This window comes from Phyllostomus discolor, chromosome 7 (genome assembly GCF_004126475.2).
Source record: "Phyllostomus discolor isolate MPI-MPIP mPhyDis1 chromosome 7, mPhyDis1.pri.v3, whole genome shotgun sequence".
Lineage (NCBI taxonomy): Eukaryota > Metazoa > Chordata > Mammalia > Chiroptera > Phyllostomidae > Phyllostomus > Phyllostomus discolor.
The window spans coordinates 29,767,135-29,781,151 of NC_040909.2; the positions used below are offsets into that span (position 1 = coordinate 29,767,135).

Consider the following 14,017-nt stretch of genomic DNA (forward strand, 5'->3'; position numbering starts at 1 on the left):
GTAAATATGATTATCCTAAGTATCTTTTCATAATGAAAGAGCGCTTAGTCTGATACAAACTAAAAATTTTAGAAAAAAATAGCAAGAATTCACTGCATTAAATAGTAGTATTTGACAAAAAAATATTAACAGCTTTACTGACATAAAATTTACAGCCCTGAAACTCAACTGGTTTAAGTGTACAATTTAACAACTTTTATTGTAGTCATAGGGTTGCACACCTATCACCACATTCTGATTTTGAATAGTAATAAGTTTGTATTTTTTCCCTCTAACTCAGTTTATTGTTATATTCAGGATTGGATTTTTAAAAAAAAAAACATTTAAAGTGTGTAATGTGATGTTTTATGCATAACATATAATTGATAAGTGTCATTGGTGAACGAGGCCAGCCCTGAAAAAGTTAGCTTAGGTCAGGTTTTTTTTTTATAAAACTATTTTCATTGTTAAGGTTGGTGTATCTTTGAGAAAATTACTCAACATTTTATAGTCTATTTTATTATGTACTGTTTTGTATGTGTTTTCTTTTCTGCCCTTACACATTTGTCTGTACCCACCTCCCAATTGAATCTTGCCAGCCTTCTAAAAGGAAAAATGTGGAAAACAAAATAGAAGGTTAAGATTTCTTGAACAAAAAGTATAATTTATTGTAGCAATTGTCACCTTGTTTTTTTTCACTGAGCCGAACATTCAGTGTTTATTTAATTATGTAAATAGTATAACTCAGCTATACTTAAATTTTATAATAAGTTTGCAAATAGGACTGTAATGGATTTCAACATTATTTTATAGGATCAGTATGGAAAATTTAATAAAGTTCCAGAGTGGCAGAGACTAGCTGGAAAAGCTGCTAAAGAAGTTGAAAAATTTGCCAAAGAGAAAGTGGATCTTGTGTTGATGCATTGGAGAGATAGAATGGGTATTGCACAAAAAGAGGTAAAAATAAAGTCTGCTTCCAAAAGTTCCAGCCCTTCTGTAGATCCTAGGTTTCCTTTAGCAGTTGCTCTTCACTGAGATAGTACTCAGATTTTTCTGACGGGGTACCTGAAGAAATGTTGCCTAATTCTGATTCACATTTTTATATCAATTTTTCTTAATTCATAGTTTCCTGAATCAGTGATTAGGGTCATAATTGGGTATTGAATATGACATTTAATATAAATTCTACTGTTTTTTTCATAACTTTCATTTTCATGACTTTTTCATTTATATGTATTTTCCTTCTCTGAACTTTGTATTGTAGCTATAAAAACAAAGGTACTCTTCTTGTTTAGCTTTTTAATTTGGTGCTAGCCAGATAAGTGTCTTAAAAATGGGATGCATATTTTTAAATTAAATTTATTGCTTGCACTTAAAATTTTCAATATGAGCTTCTCAAGCCAAGGTCAGATCTGTAACAATTTTGGTACCATTTTTCAGCATATGGTCTGTGCTGCAGAACCTAATTCAGTAATGTACATTCTTCTATATGGGATGGATGTGCAGTTGTTAAGAATGATTTAAAGTATCTTGTAAATGTCTGGATCTTACAGTTTTTGTCGACCACACTTGCATTCTTTTCCTTTAACCGTCTATTTATGGTAGCTGTTTCTGTATTCAAGGAAAGTAATATAAGTATCTTTCTAAAATGAACAAGTTTCTTACAGATTTTCAGAATATCTAAACATAATGCATCAGGTGCAGCAGAACACATATTAGAGTCTTGTGTGTGTATCTGAAGTTGAGACCAGAGTAAGTTCTTTAGAACGTGAGCATAATGGTTAATGCTAGTTTGTGTGAGTGACATATGCAGTATAAAGAGTCATTAGTAGGCTTTCAAATGGCTAGGAATACCGAACTTGGAATTGATTGATCTACATCTGAACCTGGTTTTGTCACTTACTAACCCGTACAGCAAAGAGTAAACTCAAAATGCTAGAATAAACTCTGTGGTTTGCATGCTTACAACTGTAAGCCTGCTTTTGCCCCTCCCTGTTGACACATCTGCTCATGGTAATATTTTTATGGCACTTGAACAATGAAAATCTACAGACTTGATATGAATGATTTTTGCCGCTATTAAAAATTACAAACTTCTGGCTTCAGATGGCTAAACCCATTTCTATAATAACAGTTGTTTAAGCTTTTGGATATAATTATACTGAAAATAAGTTTTTGGCATCAGATTTCATACATCACATACAGCCTGAGCTTGAATCCAAAGCTATTTTATTTAGCTCTTTTTCAAACAATAAGAGGAAGTTTATTTAGAAAATTGCAGAGAAGTGAGCAGTAGATACATGCGTTCAGGAGACAAGTTACAGAGGCAAGAGAAGGGAGCTTAGGGGAGAGGGAGGTAAGGGTCATGGGCCCGGGGAGGAGTGGGGGGAGGGGGGGGCTGGGAGCGTCCTCCAAGAGGGAGCGTGCTCTGAGGCTGTTTTAGCTAGAAATGTGGACAGCGTGTTATTTAAAGACAACAATTCAGAGGGAAAGGAATGTAATTTAGTACTGATAATGTTTTATTGGTCTGTTGGTTTCATTTACAGTAGGGTGTTATCTAAAATTTTGAGCAGATAATGATACCAAATAGATAAATGCTGGTCAATTAGGTTTGGTAGCAAATTAACTGTTTCTGTTGGGGTACTGTTTTTAACAATAACTTGTTAATGAAAGAGTGAATAACCTTTGTGATTATTTTATTCATAAATATTAACACTAAATTTTGGGATGATCTTACGTTTTAGCTAAAGTCTTAAAAATTGACCATTGACAAGATTAACTGGCTAGTCTTTGAAATTAATTGCATTTCATATATGATCAGAATGTTTATGAAGTCAGTTCCATGTATAGCTAATGTTTTGTGTTGGATTAATAATAACCTTTGGCTAATGCATACAATTACTTTTTATTTATTTATGTTTATTTTCAATTTAGGGATTTGTTTAGCCATCCGGGGCTTTTGGCTTAAGTCTGTCAATCAGCTCAGATTTTGGAGAGCTGTTTGGTTTTTTTCTAAATTTAATTTAATTACTTACTTAACCAATTAATTTTGATTTTAGAGAGAGGGGAAGGGGGGTGGAAGAGAGGGAGAGAAACATGGATGTGAGAGAGAGACATCGATTGGCTGTCTTCTCTACACACCCCTACTGGGGACCAAACCTGCAACCAGTCCTGTGCCCCAGCCCGACCAGAATCCACCTGGGGACTTGTCAGTTTGCCCAGCCACACCCAACCAAATGAGTCACACTGGCCAGGGCAGTGTTTGCCTTTTTTCTGTGTATCATGTACATTTTCGTTACTCTAGACTACCAGCTTTTTGTCCTTGAGGGCAGGGGAAATTGAAGAAAGTACTTGTTAGTTTAGATTTTAAGGAAATATTTATCACTAATACCACATTTTTTAATTGTTTGTACATTTCATCCAAGTCTCACATTAGTTTTCATGATAGTGCATAGAATTAAAACTTGTAGAAAACATTTTCTGATATAGTCTGTAAGTTTTACATTTCTTAAAATGTACTACCTTAATCTCTCTATATCATCTGGTACCTTTTCTTGCTTTGTTTTTATATGATTCACTACTTATTTAATAAAGTTAGAGATTTTCATGTTTTAGTCTATCATTACTATCTACTTTCTCTTTTGAAATCTCTAGAAGTTTTACTTGGAGCAGATTTTTAACCTTCAGTCCATGTATAGACGTCAAGAAATCTTTAAAATCTTCCCCTCCAGTTGCAAATCTTACATATGTGTCTTTCTTTGGAATAGGGGCCATAGCTTTTTTTGAATTCTTAAATGGGATTATAACTGCCTAAAATTTGAGTCTATGAGAAACAGGTGGGCCTTTTTTGTCTTAAAGTGCAGGTGATTTATATTGGTTACATCCTTGTAAAGTTTGTATACTAGACATAGCTTAGTAAATATAGACTCATGTTTTTCTTTAAATTTTTTTTTATTTTTTCCTTTTTACAATTAAATTCAGGACAGAAACAATATGGTGAGTTTAAGTCCTGCTACATGTGTGAAATTCATTAAACTGCCTGGCATGTGGAGTTGTCTTTGATATTCTTTGTCTAATAAATTAAATTCAAGCCTCACTTCACATGTCTGAATGTATATTTCTTTTTCATTAGCTCTTTCAATTTATACTTGCTCTTCTTGGCTTTGGTAGAGTTTAATAATCTATAATCTTTTGCATTTATCTTCCCATGGCTTCTGTATTAACTGCATGTAAATGTTTAAAATAAGTCACTGTTTTTGACTGTTAAAAATTTTATTAGTCATCACTATAAACCTTAATGCAGTTTGGTATTGAAATAATAAGTTTAGACTACATGAAAATATTTCAGCAACACTATAGAACTATATGCTGGTGAAGTGTTATACTTGATATAATCTGATATTCTGTGTTCATATTTTATAGATTTTATTTCAGTAGTTTTTGTTTCTGCCAAAATTTGATCAAGGGGATGTTTCTCATCACTTACAAAGTGATCTTCTGACTGAGCCTACTTGGTAGCTCCAGGTTGAGCAACTATGAACTTTCTTTCTTTTCCAGAATATAAATCAAAAGCCAGTAGTTCTTCGAAAGAGAAGACAAAGGATAAAAATAGAAGCAAATTGGGATCTCTTCTATTACAGGTAAGCTTTAGGCCTTCTTTCCATCATAGATTAAATTTGACATTTGCATTAGAGAGGAATCGTACCGATCTGGAATATGCCTTGATTTTCTTCCTCGGGAACCCCTCAGTTGTGTTGTGTCCCCTGGAGTTTGCCTGGAACTCGGGTGTCAGACTTTCTAGGAGGATTACAGATTGAAAGTGAATGGATACGAAGCCTGTCCATCTCCAGTGCAGTCTGATGTCCCACTCTATTAAAATGGTTAAATTGTTTCAGGAATGAAAAGGTATTTTGAAAATATCAGTCAGAGCCTGGCAGTTCAGCAGTGTTCTTTCTAAGGTAGTTTGTAAGGTTCTAATACAGAATGTTGCTCATCCTACACACTCTGCACCCAATAATCCAGAAGTTCTTATCTCCCTCAACTTGAAATTTGATATTTGACTATAATTATTTAGTCATATAATTATGCTGGCTAAAATTTATATTTGCAATGAATGTTGAAATATCAGTTCTTTATGTTTGAGTTCATTTTCCCTCCTGTACTCTATCATGAAAACTTTCAAACATGCAGAAAAGGTGGAAAAATACAGTGAAAACCTGTATATCTAGCACTAAAATTCTACCATTAACAAACATTTTACTATACTTACTTTACAGATGTTTTATTTTCTTTATTTATACTTGCTAAAGTGTATTCTACTTTTTATAAAAGTTATTGTAAGATTTAGTAAGGGATATTTTTTAATGTTTATTGCTTCCTACTATTTTCTCACTATGGGTATGTCTAGGTTTGGTCAGGACCATGCCAGATCAAACCTAATTTGGAATTTCAAAACTCGAGAAGAACTGAGAGATAGTCTTGAATCTGAAATGAGAGCATTTAATATTGACAGAGAGCTTGGTAGTGCTAATGTGATCTCCTGGAACCACCATGAATTTGAGGTAAAGTGTAATATTTGTAGTATATTAATTTTTTAAAATAAGCATGTATTATTTTTGGAGTGTTTTTTAAAATTTATAATATCACACGCACGCACACACCCTGTATTTTTCAGACTATAAGACGCATCCCCACCCTAATTTGGGAGGAAAGGGGGTGCGTCTTGTAGTCCATATGTAGCTTTCCTGGCTCGCTGTGGGGGGGGTGCGGTGGTGGAGTTGGGTCACGGGTTATTAAATATTTTACCACATTTTTTTGCTTCAAAATTTTTTTTTTCCTATTTTCTTTCTCTAAAACCGAGGTGCATGTTATGGTCTGGTGCATCTTGTGGCCCTAAAAATACGGTAGTTCGTGGACCTATTTTCATTTGTAACCATTGCCTCAGTGGGCTCATCCACTCTTTTGGCTTGGAATGCTTTTGTATTTCCTGGTGGCTTCCTTCTTTTCATCTCCCACTTAGACTTTCTTTCCTAGGTTTCCTAGTTTTATCCTATACTTGGACATCTAATAAGCATTTAGAACTTAGCTCTTCTTCTTTCCCAAACCTACGTCTTCTGCAGTCTTTGATCTTGGGTAATGGTTTCTCTGGTCAAACCCTTTGAAATTTCTTTTTATACTGCAAATGCAATTTGTCAGAAAATCTTATTTAATTCACCTTCAAAATTAATCCAGAACTGAACCCACTTTTCTCTGTGTGATTGATTGTAGCAATCTTTCTCCGCCTTTACCTCCCTGTAATTCCATTGTCAACAGAGCAGCAGTGTGACCTCATTGAAATGTAAATCAGTCGTCCTATCACTTCTCTGCTCAGGGCCCTCTGGTACTCCTGTGGCTTCCCATCTCACTTAGTAAAAACCTGGGTCCTTAAAATGACTTAAAGACAGGATCTCTGAACCCCTAAGCCCACACATTGTTTCTTTGATCTTATCTCCTCCTACTCACCCTTCTCTCTTGCTTCAGCGGCAATGGCTTCCCTGAAAACACCGAATTGGTGTTCTCCACACAGGATCTTTCTACTTGCTGTTCACTCTGCCTAGAACATTACCCCCCCCCCCCATAATCTTACAGCTTGTTTTTTCATCTCCTTTGGGTCTTCTCCTGGGTGCTGTTGTTTGAGCGAGCCTTCTCTGGCCACCCTGTTTAAAAAATGCACACGCCTGTGCATGCACAGACACACGAACACGCATTCTGTCCCCCCCCCCCTTTTCCTGCTTCATCCCACTCTGTCACACTCACTATCACCCGACTGTAAAATGTTTTTCTTTCTTATCTGCTACTCCTATAAGGACAGAAATCCTTACACTTGTTGTTGTGCCCCTGGTGACTAGAACAATGCGTGGCACAAACAACACATGCTTAACAAATAGAAGTTGAATGACTTGAATGCTCAGAATGTGTAGGGAGAAAGTGAAAGATCTACATTAAATATTTGATTAAATACAGTTTATATTTTTAGAAATCAGTATATTAGGCTTTGGAAAAAGAATTTTGATAATCTGGTGAAGGAATTTCTTTTTACAGTTGCTTGCAAGTCTTCATTTGTGATAAGCAGCCTGAGTGTAACACAGCAGTCACGGTGCTGCCTCACCTCCTGATGGTGGGCTCCTCTCTCCTGTGTCACCTCCTGTTGGTAGTACAGTATTCATCCTCTGTATCCAGGCGTACAGAGAATCGATGCTGTCTAAAAATGCTGCGTAAAATGTAGTCGATGTGTTGGGAGATGAAGGGCGACCTGAAGTAGCTTGTATAAGTTGGGCAAACTGTGTGTGGTGCAGGACTCCTTCCTTGGTCATGGCACGGTAAGAAGGGAATGAAGCAGGTAATCCTTTAAAAGTGTTTTGATTCTTCCTCCTCTTAAGCTTACATGGGCACCATTTAGTCCTGTGCATTTTTACCGGCGAGTTTTACATTGATAACATTGGCGTGTAAATCTGTTAACATTTAACCGAAATTAGTTACATTAATAAGTAATGAATTGTCAGATATTTTAAGAAATGAACAACTTTTTTCCCTGAATTTAAAGGCTGCCTTATTAAGAAAAGGAAAAAGCTCTGGCAATTTAAGAAGTGGTTATGTAGAAATTGTCAAAAAATCTATTGTAAACTAAAGTAATGTAATTTGCTTTTATTAATAAAGGTTAAGTATGAGTGCCTGGCAGAAGAAATCAAAATAGGAGACTATTACCTGAGGTTACTGTTGGAGGAAGATGAGAACGAAGAAAGTGGATCAATTAAGAAATCGTAAGCTACTCTTCAGATCTTGTTACAGTAGTCACCCTTATCTGCAGGTTCTCTTTCTGTGGTTTCAGTTACCTGCAGTCAGCCACAGTCCCCAAATATTGAATGCAAAATTCCAGAAATAAACAATTCATAACTTGAAGTTGTGCAGCATCTAAGTAGCATGAGGAAATTTTGTGTCGTCGTGCTCCATCCTGTGAATCATTCCTTTGTTCTTTATATCCACATTGTATTTGCTCTCTGCCCATTAGTAGTCAAATCAGTTATCAGATATTTTGAAAAAGAAACCGTATTCAAATGACCTAAGTATATTGTTCTGTTATATTAGTAGTGATCGTTGTTAATCTCTTACTGTGCCTAATTTATATCCCCAAGGGTAACAGGGGACTACTACAAGTTTATTTTCACTGTTAGTTTCATGGCTCATTTTATTGTAAACTTTTCAATCTAGGTATGAATTTTTCAATGAACTCTATCATCGTTTCCTGCTCACCCCAAAAGTAAACATGAAGTGTTTATGTTTACAAGCCCTTGCTATTGTTTATGGCAGATGTCATGAAGAAATAGGACCTTTTACAGATACCCGCTATATTATTGGAATGTTGGAGAGGGTAAGGACATCATTTAAAGAAACTGCTATTTGGTAGTATCATTGGGGTACATGTTAAATTTTCAAAACTACATTTAAATTCTATTACCAAAACTTTCTGCATGAGTTTTTCTGTAATTTACATTATGCTTATTTATATAGAAGTTAGATGAATAGGCAAATGACTGATGAGTTACTGCTTATTTGTGTCAGTGTGTTTTTTCAGTTGCTACTTTCGAACGATGTGAGCAACCTGTTTGTCAGTCTGTGGTATGGATGAGCCGGACAAGTGTGCAGGGAGCAGTGACTTTTAGAGTTGTGTGCATGTTGTATGTACTGTTGGTTTTCTGTTTTGGAAAAATCTTAAATGATGCTAGCTAGCATGCTGAATTTCAAAGTGTGGACATAGTAAAACTTTTTATTACTACAACCATAACCAATAAAATGGAAGTGAGTTAGCACCTTTTTTTTTTTTTCAGTTTTAGAAAGTTTGTCATTTAACACTGAGCATGGTGGGTGGAAAGAACAAATTGACCTGTTCATCCATCATGCAGCTCGGATTTGAGTGTTAGCTACACGTTGCAGGGTATACGCTTCATTCTTTCATTTGTGTTTGCATTCTTCCCATACTTAACAATTTAAGTTTTAGAGAACTATTTTAGAACCATTTTACCAATTTTGCATATGTCCATCAGTGCTTATTATAATTGCTTCAGCTGTAGATTAGAAAACTGATTCTGAATGAGATCATAAAACATGCCTAGACAATAACATAACCAGGCGAAAATGCTTATTTGCTGTTACACTAAATTCTAATATGTTGTCACTCTAGGGAACCTGGGTTCTTATAGCATAGCATTTGTATTTTAGGCAGATACATTTTCCTCCTTTTTTTGTGTTGATCCTAATGCAATTTATGTGAAACATCATTAATCAATTCTTCAGAATTTTTACTTAATTCAAGAGTATCCTTTGAGCTAATTCACTCATTTAAAATTTCACATATATTCTTAAAGCTGTATATTAATTTGTTTATGAGATTTAAACTATTGGCTTTCTAGGGAGATTAGAGAAGTTATATAAAGTTGCAGAGAACATAAAACATTGAGGAATTGTAATAATTGACAGTTTTCTCTGATTTTCTTCCATGTTGAAAAGATGCCATTATGTCTTATTGGCTGTTTGTTGATTTTGTCCAGTGATGGCAATGTTTAACCTGTATTTTATTTATTTCAATAGTGCACAGATAAACTTGAACGAGATCGATTGATCCTCTTCCTTAATAAGTTGATCCTTAATAAGGTACCGTATTTTTGCATACATGTTACTATTTCCAAAGTCTAATAAGTGTGCTACAAAAAGACAAATCATCACAGTTTGAGTTAATTATCCAGGCACCGTTTTTTTCTTAAACTTTTTAGATCAGAAAGCTTTGTGTGCTTTCAGCTTCTAGAAGGAGAAGTTCTTGCTAGATATTCTCTGTACATTCTACCCTAATAATACAGATGCTTATTAAAGTAATGGTAATACAGTTCTTAGTGAAGAATAATGAAGGCTGAAATTATTAGCTGATTTTTCTTTAGAAAATCTTTAGGATTAGACTTTAAGTAAAGTAAATGGTCAACATAAATGGAAAGCTTTTAATTTATCAATATACATTTTGATGATGTATATCAGTATATATTTTCAGGGGTAATTTTAAGGCATAAACAAAGAGTTACTCTAGCTTTTCACATTTAACATTAATTCACAGTTGCATGATGTTGAAATGAAATTTGGGCAGGTTTATTAAATTAAATTTTTGATAGTCATTAACTTGCTCAGGTTTATTCTTTATTTTTTTATAGATTTAAAGAGAGAAAAAGAGACATTGATTTGTTGTTCCACTTATTTATGTATTCATAAGTCTTAAGAAAATTTAAATTACAGTCTTTTCACTTCTGAGAAATGACCAGTTTTATCTTAAGTTTACAAAAATATACTGTAACATTAAAAGATTTTTTCAGTATACCAGATTTTCTTTCCAGTTATAGATGAATTTATTAACAGTAAGGCCTGGGAAGATGCAGGATAATTGTAGAACCAGAGTGTTTGCATGGGGGTTATTCTTGGCCAGGCTGTAATTTGTTTGTTATTTTTATTTTTCTTTTGTTTTGCTCAGAATATATTCAAATAAAAAAATTTTTATGTGATCTGTTTGTGATGTAGCTTTGGCCTTTTTGTCTAAATTCATGTTCCTCAAATACAGAATCCTGAAAACACCAAGTAATTCCCTTGTATGTTAAATTTTTCAAAGAGATTCCATGTATTCTCTTCTTTGAGGGCCTTTAGGTATTACTACATACTGGAAAGAAAGATTTTACATTATATAAAAATGTTTTCGTCTTCTAGGAAAATGTTAAGGATCTCATGGATTCAAATGGAATTAGAATCCTTGTGGACTTGCTTACCCTTGCACATCTGCATGTAAGCCGAGCTACGGTACCGCTGCAAGTATGTATGTTAATCTAGATTTTACAAGTTTGACATTCTTGAAGTATAATTTCAGGATCAGAAGAATCATAAAAATCTTACATTATGTCAGTATATGTGGCCATGAATGTGCTTCTCCAATAATTATAGTACTAATGCCTAGGAGATTAAGTCACACAAAAAGTTAAAATAACTGTAAGAACAATCCGAAATGGGCAGTTTTGCTTTTATTTTTTCAATGTTGCTTGTCTTTTTAAAGTAATTGTATCTCTAATGTGTCTTATTTTTAGGCAATGCAACCTTTAGGATTTAAACTGTATTCATTGTTTATGTAGCTAGAACTTTTAGCATTGACAGCTGCTGAGAATGTGCGTTGAATCTGTGGACATTCTTGAAACCAGCCAGTAAAAGGACAGAGTTTTAGTCTCTCCTGAAAAGCCTGTTTTGATATCTGACTTATAGAAAGGATTTATACTTACCTCATTGGAGATTTTTTTTATTTTTGGTGTTATGCTTTGTTTTTCTTTAATCTCTTAGTGTGAGGAGATGTATCCTTTTAGATTTTGGCTGAAGTGTAAACAAAAATGCTATTTGAAAATTTAGAGTATGGCATTTTCTATTACCAGATATGAATAATAGTAATCGTAATGCTTGCTTGGCATAACAGTGTACCAGAAACTATGCTGGTACACATAATATATTAACTCTTTAAATCCCCAACGGCCCCCCCGTTTGACAGATGAAGGCACTAAGAAACAGAGAGGCTAAGTAATGTATGTTGCCCAAGGTGAACAAATAAGGGACAGAGCCTGAGTCAGAACCATGAAGACTCTGTTGCTAACCCTCTCTGTATAAGTAACTGAAAGCTGATAGTTATAGGAGTATTTAAAAACTGTGTTTCCATAAAATACACTATTTATATAAAAATACTGTTTTAGATTTTCATAAACATAGGCATATGAAATTATAAGAATTATCTGTAGTGGGGGTAGTAGGTTGAAACTAAGTGTTTAAAACCACTAGAACTTTTTTTAGCATTTTAACTCTGATCTCATATGCTTATTGAAACTTTCAGTTGGAGTGAGTTTTTCCCTCAGAAGAAGAACTTGAGTGTTTTGAGCATTGTTTTTTAAAGTTAATGGTATATGTTTATTTGTAAAGCAATTTTCAATTTTTATTTATTTATTTTTTTGCTACTAAAATTTTAGTGCCTTGAGAATTTATAAATGACCCTCAGGAATATAGATGTCTTTGAATTTAGCTTAGATTGCCAAGGGGACGCAGGAACCATTTATTTCAAATGCATTTTAATAATGAAGTTACTCTTTTGTACTAACCCTTACCTCTTAAAAGAAGGCCTCTTAAAATTTTAGGTGAATCTCTAAAGGAATGAGACCTAAGAAATTAGTACTGTATAACTTTTTATGACCTCTGTTCCCTTAACTTTCTGCCTTGCAAAATAACTTAATCTTTTACAAACTTAGAGCAATGTCATCGAAGCTGCTCCAGACATGAAGAGAGAGAGTGAAAAGGAATGGTACTTTGGCAACGCAGACAAGGAGAGGAGTGGCCCGTATGGATTTCATGAGGTATGTGTCTCAGAGAAGTTCTTCATGGAAGGCTCAGCTTTCTCGTTCCCCTGTGCTTAGCACACATAGAGGTGTTGGAATATTTTAAAACTGGAATTTGAATTACTGTCATTAGCTCTAAGGGCTCTTGATTCCATTTCCACGTGAAAGATTAGATGGCGTGCATTTCCAGAAAACACATACATACACATATACAAAATCATCCCTTCAAACCTTAGTGTTTTAATGCAGTTGTTATGGAAGTAGCACTCAGGCTTTTAATGAATTTTATATAACAATTGCTACCTTCACAGTTATGTCAGACTATGATGCTTCTTTATGGTATGAACAGGAAATTTTAATATAGTCTGAAAATTTATTCAAAATTACCTGTACAGTCCAAAGGCAATTTCCATCTTTATATATATATAATCTTCACCCAAGGACATGCTTGTTGATTGTAGAGAAGAGGAGAAGGGAGGGTGAGAAAGAAGGAGAGAAACATTGATGTGAGAGAGAAACATCGGGGGGTTGCCTCTTGTATGTGCCCAGACCAGGGATCAAACCTGCAACCCAGGCATGTGCCCTGACTGGGCATCAAGCTGCGACCTTTCAGTTTGTGGGACCACCCGCCAACCAACTGAACCCCACCTGCCAGGGCAGCAGTTTCCGTCTTAACGTCTGCTGTGTGGGCCTGCCCTCCCATTCTCAGTTTTCCAGTCTCAGTCGGAATTTAGCCAGATAATTTTATAAAAGGCCAAGCCTTCTGTTTGTATAATTTGGTCATTTTACACTCTGCCTGCTGTTTTTATTTCATCCAGTGTTGCACTCCGCAGGTTGATCAGCTGAATGGTCATTTTCTTACATTAGTAGCCAAATTTGAGTTCCTGAAAGCTTGTCAACAAAAGTTTGTTGTTATTTAGTAGTGAACTTGCATGTTTACTTTATAGTTTAGTCTGTATTTACTAGAAAATAGAGAACACTAATAAACGCTTTTGTTTAGCTTTACTTATCTGCTTATAATAATGATGCTTTGCTTTCATTTAGATGCAAGAATTGTGGACCAAAGGAACGTTAAACGCAAAGACCAGATGCTGGGCTCAGGGCATGGATGGATGGCGACCACTACAGGCAATACCTCAGCTTAAGTGGTGTCTGTTAGCCAGTGGACAGGCTGTGCTAAATGAAACTGACCTTGCTACCCTTATATTGAACATGTTGATCACAATGTGTGGATATTTTCCAAGCAGGTAAAATGTAATTGAACACTTCCATATGGTTAACAGGGACTCTTAAACATCTCCTCCCATTTGTAAGGGTGCTCCATCTGTGATGGCGTGGGAGTACTCTGGTGACTCAGCTAAGGTGTTCCATCTGTGGCCTTGGGGGAACGCTGCTTTGAATTTTGGAGCTTTTTGAAAAAGATATAAAGAAATAATATGTAAATTATGTTGACAAAGTAGCTAAAAGGATCTCTCTTTGGGAGACTTCAAATAATATTAGATGGAGGCTTACTAGCTGCATTGTAGCAGTAGTAACCACTGCTGCTCCTGTGAATTAGGTTAAACTTCTGAAATAAGCACAGTGCAGCCTGTAGGAAGTGGCGGGTGCCA

General features: G+C 35.0%; 1 protein-coding gene across 3 annotated transcripts in view; it reads left to right on the forward strand.

Annotated features, from left to right (window-relative positions):
• DNAJC13 (DnaJ heat shock protein family (Hsp40) member C13) overlaps nt 1-14,017 on the forward strand; it is a 109,646-nt gene that overhangs the window by 46,008 nt on the left and 49,621 nt on the right. For 2 of the 3 annotated variants that reach the window (XR_004904219.1, XM_028519016.2), the window contains exons 20-29: nt 793-936; nt 3,961-3,975; nt 4,537-4,619; nt 5,387-5,540; nt 7,675-7,778; nt 8,227-8,386; nt 9,604-9,666; nt 10,756-10,857; nt 12,321-12,425; nt 13,452-13,654. Coding sequence is in view for 2 of the 3 variants with exons in the window: in XM_028519016.2 (XP_028374817.1) it covers nt 793-936; nt 3,961-3,975; nt 4,537-4,619; nt 5,387-5,540; nt 7,675-7,778; nt 8,227-8,386; nt 9,604-9,666; nt 10,756-10,857; nt 12,321-12,425; nt 13,452-13,654 (1,133 nt within the window). In the remaining variant the exon portion in view is untranslated. The remainder of the gene's footprint in view (nt 1-792; nt 937-3,960; nt 3,976-4,536; nt 4,620-5,386; nt 5,541-7,674; nt 7,779-8,226; nt 8,387-9,603; nt 9,667-10,755; nt 10,858-12,320; nt 12,426-13,451; nt 13,655-14,017) is intronic. The other variant, XM_028519013.2, reaches the window with a different exon arrangement.